The sequence below is a fragment of the Salvelinus alpinus genome, chromosome 1 (genome assembly GCF_045679555.1).
Source record: "Salvelinus alpinus chromosome 1, SLU_Salpinus.1, whole genome shotgun sequence".
NCBI classification, from domain to species: domain Eukaryota; kingdom Metazoa; phylum Chordata; class Actinopteri; order Salmoniformes; family Salmonidae; genus Salvelinus; species Salvelinus alpinus.
This window is the reverse complement of record NC_092086.1, coordinates 2409640-2432035: the sequence shown is the minus strand read 5'-3', so window position 1 is coordinate 2432035 and position 22396 is coordinate 2409640. Positions and strand designations below refer to the sequence as shown.

At 52.0% G+C, this 22396-nt stretch overlaps 1 protein-coding gene across 5 annotated transcripts in view; it reads left to right on the top strand.

Annotated features, from left to right (window-relative positions):
* LOC139568746 (trinucleotide repeat-containing gene 18 protein-like) overlaps nucleotides 1-22035 on the top strand; it is a 57615-nt gene extending 35580 nt beyond the window's left edge. For 3 of the 5 annotated variants that reach the window (XM_071390814.1, XM_071390798.1, XM_071390805.1), the window contains 6 exons: nucleotides 2323-2522; nucleotides 16008-16115; nucleotides 18656-18843; nucleotides 19724-20082; nucleotides 20493-21458; nucleotides 21914-22035. In XM_071390814.1, coding sequence (XP_071246915.1) covers nucleotides 2323-2522; nucleotides 16008-16115; nucleotides 18656-18843; nucleotides 19724-20082; nucleotides 20493-20565 — 928 coding nt within the window. In that variant the 3' untranslated portion in view covers nucleotides 20566-21458; nucleotides 21914-22035. The other 2 variants (XM_071390832.1, XM_071390822.1) reach the window with 2 other exon arrangements.
* Nucleotides 22036-22396: the final 361 nt, after the last annotated feature.

Below are 22396 nucleotides of genomic sequence, written 5' to 3'. Positions count from 1 at the left end.
GTGGGGTTAGGAGTTGATTCCCTGGTTGGGGTTAGGAGTTGATTCCCTGGTGGGTTTAGGAGTTGATTCCCTGGTGGGGTTAGGGGTTGATTCCCTGGTGGGGTTAGGAGTTGATTCCCTGGTGGGGTTAGGAGTTGATTCCCTGGTGGGGTTAGGAGTTGATTCCCTGGTGGGGTTAGGAGTTGATTCCCTGGTTGGGTTAGGAGTTGATTCCCTGGTTGGGTTAGGGGTTGATTCCCTGGTGGGGTTAGGGGTTGATTCCCTGGTTGGGTTAGGGGTTGATTCCCTGGTGGGGTTAGGAGTTGATTCCCTAGTTGGGGTTAGGAGTTGATTCCCTGGTTGGGGTTAGGAGTTGATTCCCTGGTTGGGGTTAGGAGTTGATTCCCTAGTTGGGTTAGGAGTTGATTCCCTGGTTGGGGTTAGGAGTTGATTCCCTAGTTGGGTTAGGAGTTGATTCCCTGGTGGGGTTAGGAGTTGATTCCCTGGTGGGGTTAGGAGTTGATTCCCTGGTGGGGTTAGGAGTTGATTCCCTGGTGGGGTTAGGAGTTGATTCCCTGGTGGGGTTAGGAGTTGATTCCCTGGTGGGGTTAGGAGTTGATTCCCTGGTGGGGTTAGGAGTTGATTCCCTGGTGGGGTTAGGAGTTGATTCCCTGGTGGGGTTAGGAGTTGATTCCCTGGTGGGGTTAGGAGTTGATTCCCTGGTTGGGGTTAGGAGTTGATTCCCTGGTGGGGTTAGGAGTTGATTCCCTAGTTGGGGTTAGGAGTTGATTCCCTGGTAGGGTTAGGAGTTGATTCCCTGGTGGGGTTAGGAGTTGATTCCCTGGTGGGGTTAGGAGTTGATTCCCTGGTTGGGGTTAGGAGTTGATTCCCTGGTTGGGGTTAGGAGTTGATTCCCTGGTGGGGTTAGGAGTTGATTCCCTGGTGGGGTTAGGAGTTGATTCCCTGGTGGGGTTAGGAGTTGATTCCCTGGTGGGGTTAGGAGTTGATTCCCTGGTTGGGGTTAGGAGTTGATTCCCTAGTTGGGTTAGGAGTTGATTCCCTGGTTGGGGTTAGGAGTTGATTCCCTGGTGGGGTTAGGAGTTGATTCCCTGGTGGGGTTAGGAGTTGATTCCCTGGTTGGGTTAGGAGTTGATTCCCTGGTTGGGGTTAGGAGTTGATTCCCTGGTGGGGTTAGGAGTTGATTCCCTGGTGGGGTTAGGAGTTGATTCCCTGGTGGGGTTAGGAGTTGATTCCCTGGTGGGGTTAGGAGTTGATTCCCTGGTTGGGGTTAGGAGTTGATTCCCTGGTTGGGGTTAGGAGTTGATTCCCTGGTGGGGTTAGGAGTTGATTCCCTGGTGGGGTTAGGAGTTGATTCCCTGGTGGGGTTAGGAGTTGATTCCCTGGTGGGGTTAGGAGTTGATTCCCTGGTTGGGGTTAGGAGTTGATTCCCTAGTTGGGTTAGGAGTTGATTCCCTGGTTGGGGTTAGGAGTTGATTCCCTGGTGGGGTTAGGAGTTGATTCCCTGGTGGGGTTAGGAGTTGATTCCCTGGTTGGGTTAGGAGTTGATTCCCTGGTTGGGGTTAGGAGTTGATTCCCTGGTGGGGTTAGGAGTTGATTCCCTGGTGGGGTTAGGAGTTGATTCCCTGGTTGGGGTTAGGAGTTGATTCCCTGGTGGGGTTAGGAGTTGATTCCCTGGTGGGGTTAGGAGTTGATTCCCTGGTTGGGTTAGGAGTTGATTCCCTGGTTGGGGTTAGGAGTTGATTCCCTGGTGGGGTTAGGAGTTGATTCCCTGGTGGGGTTAGGAGTTGATTCCCTGGTGGGGGTTAGGAGTTGATTCCCTGGTGGGGTTAGGAGTTGATTCCCTGGTGGGGTTAGGAGTTGATTCCCTGGTGGGGTTAGGGGTTGATTCCCTAGTTGGGTTAGGAGTTGATTCCCTGGTTGGGGTTAGGAGTTGATTCCCTGGTGGGGTTAGGAGTTGATTCCCTAGTTGGGTTAGGAGTTGATTCCCTAGTTGGGTTAGGAGTTGATTCCCTGGTGGGGTTAGGAGTTGATTCCCTAGTTGGGTTAGGAGTTGATTCCCTAGTTGGGTTAGGAGTTGATTCCCTGGTGGGGTTAGGAGTTGATTCCCTAGTTGTGTTGATTCTCTTGTCCCTGAAGTGTGTGTACTCTATCACTCCCTATCAAGGATGGATATAAAGAGTGTTATAAATTAGATGTTTTTAAATTAGTGTGTGTGTGTGTGTGTGTGTGTGTGTGTGTGTGTGTGTGTGTGTGTGTGTGTGTGTGTGTGTGTGTGTGTGTGTGTGTGTGTGTGTGTGTGTGTGTGTGTGTGTGTCTGTCCAGAGAGAGTAAGGAGCTGGCAGAGTTCACGCAGATGCACCCCCCCCTGGTGTCCAGCGCCCTGACCTCTAACCTCATGACCTCCAACCTCATGGTGACTGGAGGCTCCGCCCGCTGGCCCCACGACCCCTCCCCCCTGACCTCTCACCACTGGATGCCCCGCCAAGGAGCACCGCCCATCTGGCTGTCGGGATCCCCCTACGGTACACCCACTATAGCCACTACACACCCACTATAGCCACTACACACCCACTATACCCACTACACACCCACTATACCCACTACACACCCACTATACCCACTACACACCCACTATACCCACTACACACCCACTATACCCACTACACCCACTACACACCCACTATACCCACTACACACCCACTATACCCAATACACACACACACTATAGCCACTACAGACACACACACACACACACTATACCCACTACACACACTATACCCACTACACACACTATACCCACTACACACACTATACCCACTATACACATTATAACCACTATACCCACTACACACACACTATACCCACTATTACCACTGTAACCACTATACCCACTACACACCCACTATACCCATTACACACCCACTATATCCACTACACACACACACTACTCACTACATCCACTATACTTCTACACACACTATACCCACTATACTCACTACATACACTACATCCACTATACCACTACACACCCACTATGCCCACTATATGCACTACACACCCACTATGCCCACTATATCCACTACACACACACTATACCCACTATATCCACTACACACACACACACTATACCCACTATATCCACTACACACACACACTATATCCACTACACACACTATGCCCACTATATCCACTACACACACACTATACCCACTATATCCACTACACACACACACTATACCCACTATATCCACTACACACACACACTATATCCACTACACACACACTATGCCCACTATATCCACTACACACACACTATGCCCACTATATCCACTACACACACACTATACCCACTATATCCACTACACACACACTATACTCACTGAACCCACTACACACACTATACCCACTATATCCACTATACACCCACTATACCCACTACACACACACTATACCCACTACACACACACTATACCCACTACACACACACTATACCCACTATACACACTGAACCCACTACACACCCACTATACCCACTTTACCCACTACACACCCACTATACCCACTATACCCACTACACACCCACTACACACCCACTATATCCACTATTACCACTATACCCACTGTAACCACTATACCCACTACACACCCACTATACCCACTACACACCCACTATACCCACTATATCCACTACACACCCACTATATCCACTATTACCACTATACCCACTGTAACCACTATACCCACTACACAACCACTATATCCACTACACAACCACTACACACCCACTATATCCACTATAACCACTACACACCCACTACACACCCACTATATCCACTATAACCACTACACACCCACTACACCCACTATAACCACTACACACCCACTATATCCACTATATCCACTACACACCCACTACACACCCACTATATCCACTATAACCACTACACACCCACTACACACCCACTACACACCCACTATATCCACTATAACCACTACACACCCACTATACCCACTATAACCACTACACACCCACTATACCCACTACACACCCACTGTAACCACTATACCCACTACACACCCACTATACCCACTACACACACACACACACTATACCCACTATACCCACTATACCTACACACACACACACACACACACTATACACACACACACACACACACACACACTATACCCACTATACCCACTACACACACTATACCCACTATACTCACTACATCCACTATATCCACTACACACCCACTATACCACTACACACCCACTATGCCCACTATATCCACTACACACCCACTATGCCCACTATATCCACTACACACACACTATACCCACTATATCTACTATACCCACTATACACCCACTATACCCACTATACCCACTACACACACACTATACCCACTATATCCACTATACCCACTACATACCCACTACACACACACACACACACACCCACTACACACACACACACCCACTATACACACACACACACTATACACACACACACACACACACACACTATACACACACACACACACTATACACACACACACACTATACACACACACACACACTGTACCCACTATATCCACTATACCCACTACACACCCACTATACCCACTACACACACCCACTACACACACACACACACAAACTGTTGCATATACCCTAACTCTGCGTGCAATGAACGCAAGAGAAGTGACACAATTTCACCTGGTTAATATTGCCTGCTAACCTGGATTTCTTTTAGCTAAATATGCAGGTTTAAAAATATATACTTCTGTGTATTGATTTTAAGAAAGGCATTGATGTTTATGGTTAGGTACACATTGGAGCAACGATACGCACCGCATCGATTCTATGCAACGCAGGACACGCTAGATAAACTAGTAATATCATCAACCATGTGTAGTTATAACTAGTGATTATGATTGATTGTTTTTGATAAGATAAGTTTAATGCTAGCTAGCAACTTACATTGGCTTCTTACTGCATTCGCGTAACAGGCAGGCTCCTCGTGGAGTGCAATGTAATCAGGTGGTTAGAGGCTGACAGTTAACCCACCGTTCCCCGGTAGGATGACAGTTAACCCACCGTTCCCCGGTAGGCTGACAGTTAACCCACCGTTCCCCGGTAGGCTGACAGTTAACCCACCGTTCCCTGGTAGGCTGACAGTTAACCCACCGTTCCCTGGTAGGTAGAATAAGAATGTGTTCTTAACTGACTTGTCTAGTTAAATAAAGGTGTAAAAAAAAAATCGGCATCCAAAAATAGAAATCGACCTCTCTCTCTCTCTCTCTCTCTCACACACACACACACACACACACACACACACACACACACACACACACACACACACACACACACACACACTATACCCACTATACCCACTATACCCACTACACACACACACTATACCCACTACACACACACACTATACCCACTACACACACACACTATAGCTACTGGTCCCCCAATATCCTGACCCAGCTACTGGTCCCCCAATATCCTGACCCAGCTCCTGGTCCCCCAATATCCTAACCCAGCTCCTGGTCCCCCAATATCCTGACCCAGCTACTGGTCCCCCAATATCCTGACCCAGCTACTGGTCCCCCAATATCCTGACCCAGCTACTGGTCCCCCCATATCCTGACCCAGCTACTGGTCCCCCAATATCCTGACCCGCTACTGGTCCCCCAATATCCTGACCCAGCTACTGGTCCCTCAATATCCTAACCCAGCTAGTGGTCCCCCAATATCCTAACCAGCTACTGGTCCCCCAATATCCTGACCAGCTACTGGTCCCCCAATATCCTAACCCAGCTACTGGTCCCCCAATATCCTAACCAGCTACTGGTCCCCCAATATCCTAACCAGCTAGTGGTCCCCCAATATCCTAACCCAGCTAGTGGTCCCCCAATATCCTAACCAGCTAGTGGTCCCCCAATATCCTGACCAGCTACTGGTCCCCCAATATCCTGACCAGCTACTGGTCCCCCAATATCCTAACCAGCTACTGGTCCCCCAATATCCTAACCAGCTACTGGTCCCCCAATATCCTAACCCAGCTAGTGGTCCCCCAATATCCTAACCCAGCTAGTGGTCCCCCGATATCCTGACCCAGCTAGTGGTCCCCCGATATCCTGACCCAGCTACTGGTCCCCCGATATCCTGACCCAGCTACTGGTCCCCCGATATCCTAACCCAGCTACTGGTCCCCCGATATCCTGACCCAGCTACTGGTCCCCCGATATCCTGACCCAGCTACTGGTACCCCAATATCCTAACCAGCTAGTGGTCCCCCAATATCCTAACCAGCTACTGGTCCCCCAATATTCTAACTAGCTACTGGTCCCCCAATATCCTGACCCAGCTAGTGGTCCCCCAATATCCTGACCAGCTACTGGTCCCCCAATATCCTAACCAGCTACTGGTCCCCCAATATCCTAACCAGCTACTGGTCCCCCAATATCCTAACCAGCTACTGGTCCCCCAATATCCTAACCCAGCTACTGGTCCCCCAATATCCTAACCCAGCTACTGGTCCCCCAATATCCTAACCAGCTACTGGTCCCCCAATATCCTAACCCAGCTACTGGTCCCCCAATATCCTAACCAGCTACTGGTCCCCCAATATCCTAACCCAGCTACTGGTCCCCCAATATCCTAACCCAGCTACTGGTCCCCCAATATCCTGACCCAGCTAGTGGTCCCCCAATATCCTGACCCAGCTAGTGGTCCCCCAATATCCTGACCCAGCTAGTGGTCCCCCAATATCCTGACCCAGCTAGTGGTCCCCCAATATCCTGACCCAGCTAGTGGTCCCCCAATATCCTAACCAGCTACTGGTCCCCCAATATCCTAACCAGCTACTGGTACCCCAATATCCTAACCAGCTAGTGGTCCCCCAATAGCCTAACCCAGCTAGTGGTCCACCGATATCCTAACCAGCTAGTGGTCCCCCGATATCCTAACCAGCTACTGGTACCCCAATATCCTAACCAGCTAGTGGTCCCCCAATAGCCTAACCCAGATAGTGGTCCCCCAATATCCTAACCAGCTACTGGTCCCCCAATATCCTAACCCAGCTACTGGTCCCCCGATATCCTGACCCAGCTACTGGTCCCCCGATATCCTGACCCAGCTACTGGTCCCCCGATATCCTGACCCAGCTACTGGTCCCCCGATATCCTGACCCAGCTACTGGTACCCCGATATCCTGACCCAGCTACTGGTACCCCGATATCCTAACCAGCTAGTGGTCCCCCAATATCCTAACCAGCTAGTGGTCCCCCAATATCCTAACCCAGCTAGTGGTCCCCCAATATCCTGACCCAGCTAGTGGTCCCCCAATATCCTGACCAGCTAGTGGTCCCCCAATATCCTAACCAGCTACTGGTCCCCCAATATCCTAACCAGCTACTGGTCCCCCAATATCCTGACCCAGCTACTGGTCCCCCAATATCCTGACCCAGCTCCTGGTCCCCCAATATCCTGACCCAGCTCCTGGTCCCCCAATATCCTGACCCAGCTACTGGTCCCCCAATATCCTAACCCAGCTACTGGTCCCCCAATATCCTAACCCAGCTACTGGTCCCCCAATATCCTGACCCAGCTCCTTGTCCCCCAATATCCTAACCCAGCTACTGGTCCCCCAATATCCTGACCCAGCTACTGGTCCCCCAATATCCTGACCCAGCTCCTGGTCCCCCAATATCCTGACCCAGCTACTGGTCCCCCGATATCCTAACCCAGCTACTGGTCCCCCGATATCCTGACCCAGCTACTGGTCCCCCGATATCCTGACCCAGCTACTGGTCCCCCGATATCCTGACCCAGCTACTGGTCCCCCGATATCCTGACCCAGCTACTGGTACCCCGATATCCTAACCAGCTAGTGGTCCCCCAATATCCTAACCAGCTACTGGTCCCCCAATATTCTAACTAGCTACTGGTCCCCCAATATCCTGACCCAGCTAGTGGTCCCCCAATATCCTGACCAGCTACTGGTCCCCCCATATCCTGACCCAGCTACTGGTCCCCCAATATCCTGACCAGCTACTGGTCCCCCAATATCCTGACCCAGCTACTGGTCCCTCAATATCCTAACCCAGCTAGTGGTCCCCCAATATCCTAACCAGCTACTGGTCCCCCAATATCCTGACCAGCTACTGGTCCCCCAATATCCTAACCCAGCTACTGGTCCCCCAATATCCTAACCAGCTACTGGTCCCCCAATATCCTAACCAGCTAGTGGTCCCCCAATATCCTGACCCAGCTACTGGTCCCCCAATATCCTGACCCAGCTAGTGGTCCCCCAATATCCTGACCAGCTAGTGGTCCCCCAATATCCTAACCAGCTACTGGTCCCCCAATATCCTAACCAGCTACTGGTCCCCCAATATCCTGACCCAGCTACTGGTCCCCCAATATCCTAACCCAGCTACTGGTCCCCCAATATCCTAACCCAGCTACTGGTCCCCCAATATCCTAACCAGCTACTGGTCCCCCAATATCCTAACCCAGCTACTGGTCCCCCAATATCCTAACCCAGCTACTGGTCCCCCAATATCCTAACCCAGCTACTGGTCCCCCAATATCCTGACCCAGCTACTGGTCCCCCAATATCCTGACCCAGCTACTGGTCCCCCAATATCCTGACCCAGCTACTGGTCCCCCAATATCCTAACCAGCTACTGGTCCCCCAATATCCTAACCCAGCTACTGGTCCCCCGATATCCTGACCCAGCTACTGGTCCCCCGATATCCTGACCCAGCTACTGGTACCCCGATATCCTAACCAGCTAGTGGTCCCCCAATATCCTAACCAGCTATATCCTAACCAGCTACTGGTCCCCCAATATCCTAACCAGCTAGTGGTCCCCCAATATCCTAACCCAGCTAGTGGTCCCCCAATATCCTACCCAGCTAGTGGTCCCCCAATATCCTAACCAGCTAGTGGTCCCCCAATATCCTGACCAGCTACTGGTCCCCCAATATCCTGACCAGCTACTGGTCCCCCAATATCCTAACCAGCTACTGGTCCCCCAATATCCTAACCAGCTACTGGTCCCCCAATATCCTAACCCAGCTAGTGGTCCCCCAATATCCTAACCCAGCTAGTGGTCCCCCGATATCCTGACCCAGCTACTGGTCCCCCGATATCCTGACCCAGCTACTGGTCCCCCGATATCCTAACCCAGCTACTGGTCCCCCGATATCCTGACCCAGCTACTGGTCCCCCGATATCCTAACCCAGCTACTGGTCCCCCGATATCCTGACCCAGCTACTGGTCCCCCGATATCCTGACCCAGCTACTGGTACCCCAATATCCTAACCAGCTAGTGGTCCCCCAATATCCTAACCAGCTACTGGTCCCCCAATATTCTAACTAGCTACTGGTCCCCCAATATCCTGACCCAGCTAGTGGTCCCCCAATATCCTGACCAGCTACTGGTCCCCCAATATCCTAACCAGCTACTGGTCCCCCAATATCCTAACCAGCTACTGGTCCCCCAATATCCTAACCAGCTACTGGTCCCCCAATATCCTAACCCAGCTACTGGTCCCCCAATATCCTAACCCAGCTACTGGTCCCCCAATATCCTAACCCAGCTACTGGTCCCCCAATATCCTAACCAGCTACTGGTCCCCCAATATCCTAACCCAGCTACTGGTCCCCCAATATCCTGACCCAGCTAGTGGTCCCCCAATATCCTGACCCAGCTAGTGGTCCCCCAATATCCTAACCCAGCTAGTGGTCCCCCAATATCCTAACCCAGCTAGTGGTCCCCCGATATCCTGACCCAGCTACTGGTCCCCCGATATCCTGACCCAGCTACTGGTCCCCCGATATCCTAACCCAGCTACTGGTCCCCCGATATCCTAACCCAGCTACTGGTCCCCCGATATCCTGACCCAGCTACTGGTACCCCGATATCCTAACCAGCTAGTGGTCCCCCAATATCCTAACCAGCTACTGGTCCCCCAATATTCTAACTAGCTACTGGTCCCCCAATATCCTGACCCAGCTAGTGGTCCCCCAATATCCTGACCAGCTACTGGTCCCCCAATATCCTAACCAGCTACTGGTCCCCCAATATCCTAACCAGCTACTGGTCCCCCAATATCCTAACCAGCTACTGGTCCCCCAATATCCTAACCCAGCTACTGGTCCCCCAATATCCTAACCCAGCTACTGGTCCCCCGATATCCTGACCCAGCTACTGGTCCCCCGATATCCTGACCCAGCTACTGGTCCCCCGATATCCTGACCCAGCTACTGGTCCCCCAATATCCTAACCAGCTACTGGTCCCCCAATATTCTAACTAGCTACTGGTCCCCCAATATCCTGACCCAGCTAGTGGTCCCCCAATATCCTGACCAGCTACTGGTCCCCCAATATCCTAACCAGCTACTGGTCCCCCAATATCCTAACCAGCTACTGGTCCCCCAATATCCTAACCAGCTACTGGTCCCCCAATATCCTAACCCAGCTACTGGTCCCCCAATATCCTAACCCAGCTACTGGTCCCCCAATATCCTAACCAGCTACTGGTCCCCCAATATCCTAACCCAGCTACTGGTCCCCCAATATCCTAACCAGCTACTGGTCCCCCAATATCCTAACCCAGCTACTGGTCCCCCAATATCCTGACCCAGCTAGTGGTCCCCCAATATCCTGACCCAGCTAGTGGTCCCCCAATATCCTGACCCAGCTAGTGGTCCCCCAATATCCTAACCAGCTACTGGTCCCCCAATATCCTAACCAGCTACTGGTACCCCAATATCCTAACCAGCTAGTGGTCCCCCAATAGCCTAACCCAGCTAGTGGTCCACCGATATCCTAACCAGCTAGTGGTCCCCCAATATCCTAACCAGCTAGTGGTACCCCAATATCCTAACCAGCTAGTGGTCCCCCAATATCCTAACCAGCTAGTGGTCCCCCAATATCCTAACCAGCTACTGGTCCCCCGATATCCTAACCCAGCTACTGGTCCCCCGATATCCTGACCCAGCTACTGGTCCCCCGATATCCTGACCCAGCTACTGGTCCCCCGATATCCTGACCCAGCTACTGGTCCCCCGATATCCTGACCCAGCTAGTGGTCCCCCAATATCCTAACCAGCTAGTGGTCCCCCAATATCCTAACCCAGCTAGTGGTCCCCCAATATCCTGACCCAGCTAGTGGTCCCCCAATATCCTGACCAGCTAGTGGTCCCCCAATATCCTAACCAGCTACTGGTCCCCCAATATCCTAACCAGCTACTGGTCCCCCAATATCCTGACCCAGCTACTGGTCCCCCAATATCCTGACCCAGCTCCTGGTCCCCCAATATCCTGACCCAGCTCCTGGTCCCCCAATATCCTGACCCAGCTCCTGGTCCCCCAATATCCTGACCCAGCTACTGGTCCCCCAATATCCTAACCCAGCTACTGGTCCCCCAATATCCTAACCCAGCTACTGGTCCCCCAATATCCTAACCCAGCTACTGGTCCCCCAATATCCTAACCCAGCTACTGGTCCCCCAATATCCTAACCCAGCTCCTGGTCCCCCAATATCCTGACCCAGCTCCTGGTCCCCCAATATCCTGACCCAGCTCCTGGTCCCCCAATATCCTGACCCAGCTACTGGTCCCCCAATATCCTGACCCAGCTCCTGGTCCCCCAATATCCTGACCCAGCTCCTGGTCCCCCAATATCCTGACCCAGCTCCTGGTCCCCTAATATCCTAACCAGCTACTGGTCCCCCAATATCCTAACCCAGCTACTGGTCCCCCAATATCCTAACCCAGCTACTGGTCCCCCAATATCCTAACCCAGCTACTGGTCCCCCAATATCCTAACCCAGCTACTGGTCCCCCAATATCCTAACCCAGCTACTGGTCCCCCAATATCCTAACCCAGCTACTGGTCCCCCAATATCCTAACCCAGCTACTGGTCCCCCGATATCCTAACCCAGCTAGTGGTCCCCCGATATCCTGACCCAGCTACTGGTCCCCCGATATCCTGACCCAGCTACTGGTCCCCCGATATCCTAACCCAGCTACTGGTCCCCCGATATCCTGACCCAGCTACTGGTCCCCCGACATCCTAACCCAGCTACTGGTCCCCCGATATCCTGACCCAGCTACTGGTCCCCCGATATCCTGACCCAGCTACTGGTCCCCCAATATCCTAACCCAGCTACTGGTCCCCCAATATCCTAACCCAGCTACTGGTCCCCCAATATCCTAACCAGCTACTGGTCCCCCAATATTCTAACTAGCTACTGGTCCCCCAATATCCTGACCCAGCTAGTGGTCCCCCAATATCCTGACCAGCTACTGGTCCCCCAATATCCTAACCAGCTACTGGTCCCCCAATATCCTAACCAGCTACTGATCCCCCAATATCCTAACCAGCTACTGGTCCCCCAATATCCTAACCAGCTACTGGTCCCCCAATATCCTAACCCAGCTACTGGTCCCCCAATATCCTAACCAGCTACTGGTCCCCCAATATCCTAACCCAGCTAGTGGTCCCCCAATATCCTGACCCAGCTAGTGGTCCCCCAATATCCTGACCCAGCTAGTGGTCCCCCAATATCCTAACCAGCTACTGGTCCCCCAATATCCTAACCAGCTACTGGTACCCCAATATCCTAACCAGCTAGTGGTCCCCCAATAGCCTAACCCAGCTAGTGGTCCACCGATATCCTAACCAGCTAGTGGTCCCCCAATATCCTAACCAGCTAGTGGTACCCCAATATCCTAACCAGCTAGTGGTCCCCCAATAGCCTAACCCAGATAGTGGTCCCCCAATATCCTAACCAGCTACTGGTCCCCCAATATCCTAACCCAGCTACTGGTCCCCCGATATCCTGACCCAGCTACTGGTCCCCCGATATCCTGACCCAGCTACTGGTCCCCCGATATCCTGACCCAGCTACTGGTCCCCCGACATCCTAACCCAGCTACTGGTCCCCCGATATCCTGACCCAGCTACTGGTCCCCCGATATCCTGACCCAGCTACTGGTCCCCCAATATCCTAACCCAGCTACTGGTCCCCCAATATCCTAACCCAGCTACTGGTCCCCCAATATCCTAACCCAGCTACTGGTCCCCCAATATCCTAACCCAGCTACTGGTCCCCCAATATCCTGACCCAGCTAGTGGTCCCCCAATATCCTGACCCAGCTAGTGGTCCCCCAATATCCTGACCCAGCTAGTGGTCCCCCAATATCCTAACCAGCTACTGGTCCCCCAATATCCTAACCAGCTACTGGTCCCCCAATATCCTAACCAGCTAGTGGTCCCCCAATAGCCTAACCCAGCTAGTGGTCCACCGATATCCTAACCAGCTAGTGGTCCCCCAATATCCTAACCAGCTACTGGTACCCCAATATCCTAACCAGCTAGTGGTCCCCCAATAGCCTAACCCAGATAGTGGTCCCCCAATATCCTAACCAGCTACTGGTCCCCCAATATCCTAACCCAGCTACTGGTCCCCCGATATCCTGACCCAGCTACTGGTCCCCCGATATCCTGACCCAGCTACTGGTCCCCCGATATCCTGACCCAGCTACTGGTCCCCCGATATCCTGACCCAGCTACTGGTACCCCGATATCCTGACCCAGCTACTGGTACCCCGATATCCTAACCAGCTAGTGGTCCCCCAATATCCTAACCAGCTAGTGGTCCCCCAATATCCTAACCCAGCTAGTGGTCCCCCAATATCCTGACCCAGCTAGTGGTCCCCCAATATCCTGACCAGCTAGTGGTCCCCCAATATCCTAACCAGCTACTGGTCCCCCAATATCCTAACCAGCTACTGGTCCCCCAATATCCTGACCCAGCTCCTGGTCCCCCAATATCCTGACCCAGCTACTGGTCCCCCAATATCCTAACCCAGCTACTGGTCCCCCAATATCCTAACCCAGCTACTGGTCCCCCAATATCCTAACCCAGCTACTGGTCCCCCAATATCCTGACCCAGCTCCTGGTCCCCCAATATCCTAACCCAGCTACTGGTCCCCCAATATCCTGACCCAGCTACTGGTCCCCCAATATCCTGACCCAGCTCCTGGTCCCCCAATATCCTGACCCAGCTACTGGTCCCCTAATATCCTAACCAGCTACTGGTCCCCCAATATCCTAACCCAGCTACTGGTCCCCCAATATCCTAACCCAGCTACTGGTCCCCCAATATCCTAACCCAGCTACTGGTCCCCCAATATCCTAACCCAGCTACTGGTCCCCCAATATCCTAACCCAGCTACTGGTCCCCCAATATCCTGACCCAGCTAGTGGTCCCCCAATATCCTGACCCAGCTAGTGGTCCCCCAATATCCTGACCCAGCTAGTGGTCCCCCAATATCCTGACCCAGCTACTGGTCCCCCGATATCCTAACCAGCTACTGGTCCCCCGATATCCTAACCAGCTAGTGGTACCCCAATATCCTAACCAGCTAGTGGTACCCCAATATCCTAACCAGCTAGTGGTACCCCAATATCCTAACCAGCTAGTGGTCCCCCAATAGCCTAACCCAGCTAGTGGTCCCCCAATATCCTGACCCAGCTACTGGTCCCCCGATATCCTGACCCAGCTACTGGTCCCCCAATATCCTAACCCAGCTAGTGGTCCCCCAATATATCCTAACCAGCTACTGGTCCCCCAATATCCTGACCCAGCTAGTGATCCCCCAATATATCCTAACCAGCTAGTGGTCCCCCAATATCCTAACCCAGCTAGTGGTCCCCCAATATATCCTAACCAGCTACTGGTCCCCCAATATCCTGACCCAGCTACTGGTCCCCCAATATCCTGACCCAGCTAGTGGTCCCCCAATATATCCTAACCAGCTACTGGTCCCCCAATATCCTGACCCAGCTAGTGATCCCCCAATATATCCTAACCAGCTACTGGTCCCCCAATATCCTGACCCAGCTAGTGTCCCCCAATATCCTGACCCAGCTAGTGGTCCCCCAATATCCTGACCCAGCTAGTGTCCCCCAATATCCTGACCCAGCTAGTGGTCCCCCAATATCCTGACCCAGCTAGTGTCCCCCAATATCCTGACCCAGCTAGTGTCCCCCAATATCCTGACCCAGCTACTGGTCCCCCAATATCCTGACCCAGCTAGTGGTCCCCCAATATATCCTAACCAGCTACTGGTCCCCCAATATCCTGACCCAGCTAGTGGTCCCCCAATATATCCTAACCAGCTACTGGTACCCCAATATCCTGACCCAGCTAGTGTCCCCCAATATCCTGACCCAGCTAGTGGTCCCCCAATATCCTGACCCAGCTAGTGTCCCCCAATATCCTGACCCAGCTAGTGTCCCCCAATATCCTGACCCAGCTAGTGTCCCCCAATATCCTGACCCAGCTAGTGTCCCCCAATATCCTGACCCAGCTAGTGGTCCCCCAATATCCTAACCAGCTACTGGTCCCCCAATATCCTGACCCAGCTACTGGTCCCCCAATATCCTGACCAGCTACTGGTCCCCCAATATCCTGACCAGCTAGTGGTCCCCCAATATCCTGACCAGCTAGTGGTCCCCCAATATCCTGACCAGCTAGTGGTCCCCCAATATCCTGACCCAGCTACTGGTCCCCCAATATCCTGACCCAGCTACTGGTCCCCCAATATCCTAACCAGCTAGTGGTCCCCCAATATCCTAACCAGCTAGTGGTCCCCCAATATCCTGACCAGCTAGTGGTCCCCCAATATCCTGACCAGCTAGTGGTCCCCCAATATCCTGACCAGCTAGTGGTCCCCCAATATCCTGACCAGCTAGTGGTCCCCCAATATCCTGACCAGCTAGTGGTCCCCCAATATCCTGACCAGCTAGTGGTCCCCCAATATCCTGACCCAGCTAGTGGTCCCCCAATATCCTGACCAGCTAGTGGTCCCCCAATATCCTGACCCTATGAAGAGTCTTCGATGAGCTGTGTTTGCGATATTATGGATTAACTCTCTCTCTCTCTCCCTCTGTCTCTGTCTCAGGTTTAGGCCCCTCTCCGCTGCACCAGGCCCTCCCTCCCTACCAGCTGGCTAGAGACCCCCAGTCAGGACAACTAATGGTTATAGCTACAGAACACATCCCACGCTACGGTACGATGTGAGGATGACTGGGGTGTACGGAGCACTGCTTTGATCAGGCATAACCCTATATTGTCCCGTCCCCCCCCGTCCCCCGTAGGAGGAGATGTGATGGATGGTGGTGGCGCCCCCCTGTGGCCAGGGGTGTACGGAGCACTGCTTTGATCAGGCATAACCCTATATTGTGTCCGTCCCCCCCCCCCCCCCGTAGGCCGTAGGAGGAGATGTGTTGGATGGTGGTGGCGCCCCCCTGTGGCCAGGGGTGTGTGGAACACTGCTTTGATCAGGCATAACCCTATATTGTGTCCCGTCCCCCCCTAGGAGGAGATGTGATGGATGGTGGTGGCGCCCCCCTGTGGCCAGGGGTGTACGGAGCACTGCTTTGATCAGGCATAACCCTATATTGTGTCCCGTCCCCCCCTAGGAGGAGATGTGATGGATGGTGGTGGCGCCCCCCTGTGGCCAGGGGTGTATGGAGCACTGCTTTGATCAGGCATAACCCTATATTGTGTCCCCCCCCCCCCCCCCCGTAGGAGGAGATGTGTTGGAATGGTGGTGGCGCCCCCCTGTGGCCAGGGGTGTATGGAGCACTGCTTTGATCAGGCATAACCCTATATTGTGTCCCGTCCCCCCCTAGGAGGAGATGTGATGGATGGTGGTGGCGCCCCCCTGTGGCCAGGGGTGTATGGAGCACTGCTTTGATCAGGCATAACTTCTTGCGACTACAGGGGGTGCTGTTCCGAATTAGCATTTTGTCGTCTCCAAATTAAACTGCCTAGTACTCAATTCTTGCTCGTACAATATGCATATTATTAATTCTATTGGATAGAAAACACTTTCTAGTTTCATACAACGTTGAAATTATGTCTGTGGGTGACCCAGAACTCTTTCTACAGCGAAATCCATGACAGACAGTGAAAGGTCTGAGAGCGAAGCTCTGGTTTCAGATCAGTTTTTAAGGTCTCTGTCTATCCTATGGAACGACACGAACTGCACCCGCCTTCCCCTGGATGTCAGTAACCAATGAGAAGTGGAATGGGCCTTCTAGGTAGCTCTCAGAGGTTATAAAAGACCAAGGAGTGAGAGTAGCCCCCCTTTCGACGCTCGCCCTTACGCAGGAAGGGACCTCCGGATGCCATTTTCACAGGCTCGGTTATCAACTTGAAATGTATCCGTCTGTAATTTAATTCGATATAGGACTTAGAAACATCATAAGGTAGTTAATTTAAACCGTTTTATAGCAATTTATATCCGTTTAGTGCGATTTTGATGCATTTCTATGTGAAGCACCGGGCACATTTCGGGGTCCTGGTTGAACGTTAGCGGGCATTTAGACGGACAAAGGACATCTTTCGACCAAAAGAAGATTATACCCAAGAAAGAATACATTGCCCAAGAATCCGATGGAAAATCACCTCATAGTAAGTAATATTTAATATGATAAATCGTTGTTCTGTCGAAATATTTTAAACGCATATTTCGCCATTTTGTTTTCTATCCCTTCGCTTGGCGAACCCTGTATTGCACAGTAAGGATAATTTTAGAAATGTAAATCAGCGATTGCATTAAGAACTAATTTGTCTTTCGATTCCTGTCAACCCTGTATTTTTTAGTCAAGTATATGATTAGCTTTCAATTAAACTAGATCACTCTGATAGATGACGTCAGACATATTGAGGCTTGATTTCCTAGTATTTTTATTGTGTAACCACGGTTTTGTATGGCTAAATATGCACCTTTTCGAACAAACTGTATATGTATGTTGTAAAATGATGTTACAGGAGTGTCATCGGAAGAATTCTGAGAAGGTTAGTGAAAAAATTAATATATTTTGGCGGTGATTACGTTATAGCGCTCTTTGGCTGGAATCGATGCTCTGGTAACGTTTGCACATGTAGTATGCTAACTTATCGATTTATTGTGTTTTCGCTGAAAAACGCTTAGAAAATCTGAAATATGGTCTGAAATCACAAGAACTGGGTCTTTCCATTGCTATGCTTTGTCTATTTTTATGAAATGTTTTATGATGAGTAAATTGGTCATACACGTTGCTCTATCTAGTAATTCTAGTCGATTTGTGATGGTCGGTGCAATTGTAAACTGTGATTTCTACCTGAAATATGCACTTTTTTCTAACAAAAACTATCCTATACCATGAACATGTTATCAGACTGTCATCTGATGGTTTTTTTTATAGGTTATTGGCTATCAATATCTTAGTTGAGCCGAATTGGTGATAGCACCTGAAGGAGTAAGAAACTGATGGAGTTAGAATAGTGGTGTATTTTGCTAACGTGTTTAGCTAATAGATTTACATATTTTGTCTTCCCTGTAAAACATTTTAAAAATCTGAAATGGTGGCTTTATTCACAAGATCTGTATCTTTCATCTGGTGTCTTGGACTTGTGATTTAATGATATTTAGATGCTACTATCTACTTGTGAAGCTATGCTAGCTATGCTAATCAGTGTGTGGGGGGTGGGGGGTGCTCCCGGATCCGGGATTGATACTCGTGAAAGGATAACCCTATATTGTGTCCCGTCCCCCCCTAGGAGGAGATGTGATGGATGGTGGTGGCGCCCCCCTGTGGCCAGGGCCGTACGGAGCAGGAAGTTCTCTGCAGCATGCCGCTCAGCTCCAGATGTTGTCACAGCAACAGATGCTGAGGCAACATGAACTGGTGATGATTCAACAACATGCCGCTCAGGTCCTGGAGCTACAGAGGAACGCTCAACTGATGGTGAGGACACACCTGATACACACCTGATGCACACCTGATACACACCTGATGCACACCTGATACACACCTGATGCACACCTGATGCACACCTAACTGGTGGTGAGGACACACCTCATGCACACCTGATGCACACCTCATACACACCTAACTGGTGGTGAGGACACACCTGATGCACACCTGATGCACACCTGATACACACCTAACTGATGGTGAGGACACACCTGATGCACACCTGATACACACCTAACTGATGGTGAGGACACACCTGATGCACACCTGATGCACACCTGATACACACCTAACTGATGGTGAGGACACCTGATGCACACCTGATGCACACCTGATACACACCTAACTGGTGGTGAGGACACACCTGATGCACACCTGATGCACACCTGATACACACCTAACTGATGGTGAGGACACACCTGATGCACACCTGATGCACACCTCATACACACCTAACTGGTGGTGAGGACACACCTGATGCACACCTGATGCACACCTGATACACACCTAACTGATGGTGAGGACACACCTGATGCACACCTCATACACACCTAACTGGTGCTGAGGACACACCTGATGCACACCTGATGCACACCTCATGCACACCTAACTGGTGGTGAGGACACACCTGATGCACACCTGATGCACACCTGATGCACACCTGATGCACACCTGATGCACACCTGATGCACACCTAACTGGTGGTGAGGACACACCTAATGCACACCTACTGCACACCTGATACACACCTGATGCACACCTAATGCACACCTAACTGGTGCTGAGGACACACCTGATACACACCTAACTGGTGCTGAGGACACACCTAATGTCCCGCGCTCTCTCTCACCCCACGCTCTCTCTGTTGTAGGAGCGTCTGAAGGCCAGTGAACAGAGGGCGGAGCTAGAAGAGAAGACCAATAAGAGGAGTTCCGAGCCCAAACGCCGCCCCTCGCCACGCCCCACTCCCTCCCCCTCCCTCCACTGCCATAAAACTCCCCTCCGTTCGCCTCCCCCTTCCACCTCCTCCCTCACCCCCCTGTCCTCCCCCAGGCCCACTCTCCAACACCAGGAGGTCCAGAGAGAGAGGTCTCACCCTTCCTCTCCCCTCCCTCGCCCCCCCGCCCCACACTCTGCCTCCCCCCTGAGACCCAAGCAGAACGAGGGAGAGGAGGGGGGAGAGAGAGGGGGAGAAACAGACCACCGCTCCCTTTCACCGAATCTACACAGGTGAGCCTCCTGTTAAATGCTAATTAGAGCAGTAAAAATACATGTTTTGTCACACCTGTGATATACCGTCTGATATACCACGGCTGTCAGCCAATCAGAATTCAGAGCTCGAACCACCCAGTTTATGATCTGTTCTGTCATATTCTAGTCTGTCATATTCTATTGTGTCATATTCTATTCTCGTCTGTTATATTCTATTCTGTCGTATTATATTCTGTTATATTCTATCATATTATATTCTGTTATATTCTATTATATTCTATTCTATCATATTATATTCTGTAATATTATATTCCATCATATTATATTCTGTCATATTATATTCTGTTATATTCTATTCTGTTCTATTCTGTTATATTCTGTGTGTCCTCATCATATGTGTGTGTGTGTGTGTGTGTGTGTGTGGACAGATATCACCCCTGGTTACCGTTGCCAGTCCATCACCGCCCCGTTCCCCCCCCGCCCCCACCCAGCAGGGGGTAACACACACCCCTCGGTCTCCTCTCCGCCTCTGCCCCGGGCCACAGCTCCAGACGTGAAGCCTCGGGGCCTGGAGCTCCGGCCAGACCAAGGGACCGCGTTGAAGCATGACCCCGACCAGGAGGCACCCCAGCTGGGCATGAGTCCTGCTGCCCTGGGCCCTCTGCTCCGGACCTCCGGCCCTCCAACCCTCGGCCATATAGAGAGAGACGGAGAGTCAAGCCTCAAACACACACATCTCACACACACACAATTACACACACATCCCAGCCTTACACACCCACATAAACACACCAGCATCCCCTCAGCCCCACAGCCCTGTCCTCCTCTACCACACAAACACATCAGCGTTAGCCTCCCCTCAGCCCCCCAGCCCTGTCCTCCTCTACCACCCACACAGCCACAAGAACAACAGACCGAGGAGGAGGAGGAGGAGGCAGGAGAGGTCAAGATGGAGGTGTTGACCTACGGCTGCCGAGGAGCCTATCAGCTCCCTCCGTTCGTCCCGAAGGTGGAGACTAAACCAGAAGTCACAAAGAAGTCGAGCCCCGCCCATTACCCATCGTGCACCACAGCAAGCTCCGAGCGACCGACCTTTAGACCCAGTCCCGACACGCACGCATCCTCTCCTCCCCCTCTCTCTCCCTGCCCTCCCCCTCCCTCCCTTCTAAACATCGTCCCTGATGACCCCATGGCTGGTATGATGACACTGTTGGCTGCCAGTCAGATGCCCCAGGCTGCCCCTCCTGCCCTATCCACCCTGCTCCAGACAGAGGCCTCCTCGCTGGGGAGAGACGTGGCCAGTCCTGGGTGTCTGGAGGTCTGGGCTCTGGAGGGGATGACTCTACTCAGCGACATGGCTTCACTAGAGATGGACAGAATACAGCTGGAGCAGGGTGAGGGAAAGAGGAGAGGGGGAAGGAGGGGCGAGAGGAGAGGGGGAGAGAAGGAGAGGAGATGGGGAATGGAGGGGGGAGAAGGAGATGGGAGAGGGGGAATGGAGGGGGGAGAAGGAGATGGGAGAGGAGAGGGGGGAGATGGAGAGGGGAATGGAAGGGGGAGAGGAGAGGGGGGGAGGAGGGGAGAAGGAGAAGAGATGGGAGAGGAGGGGAGAAGGAGAAGAGATGGGGGAGGGGGGGAGGAGGAGATGGGGAATGGAGGAGGGGGGATGAGGGGGGGAGAGGAGGAGAGATGGGAGAGGAGAGGGGGGAAGGAGAGGAAAAGGAAACGGTTTGAATGTAACTTCTTCATAAAGGTCCTACACTGAATCTAATACTGTGTCTGTTTCTCTCTGTCTGTCTGTCTGTCTGTGTGTGTGTCTGTTTCTCTGTCTGTCTGTCTGTCTGTGTAGGTCAGGTGTTGAGTGGTCTTGACAGCCTGTTGGAGGCGGGTAGAAAGGTGTTGCTGGAGGCCATTGAGAGCCAGTCTCACATCGACCTCCCCAGACAACTACACCCCAGCAAGATCTACAGCTGGAGGATGAGGACAGACCCACAGGAGGTAACATACTGTAGACCTATAGCTGGAGGATGAGGACAGACCCACAGGAGGTAACATACTGTAGACCTAGAGGATGAGGACAGACCCACAGGAGGTAACATACTGTAGACCTATAGCTGGAGGATGAGGACAGACCCACAGGAGGTAACATACTGTAGACCTGGAGGATGAGGACAGACCCACAGGAGGTAACATACTGTAGACCTAGAGGATGAGGACAGACCCACAGGAGGTAACATACTGTAGACCTAGAGGATGAGGACAGACCCACAGGAGGTAACATACTGTAGACCTGGAGGATGAGGACAGACCCACAGGAGGTAACATACTGTAG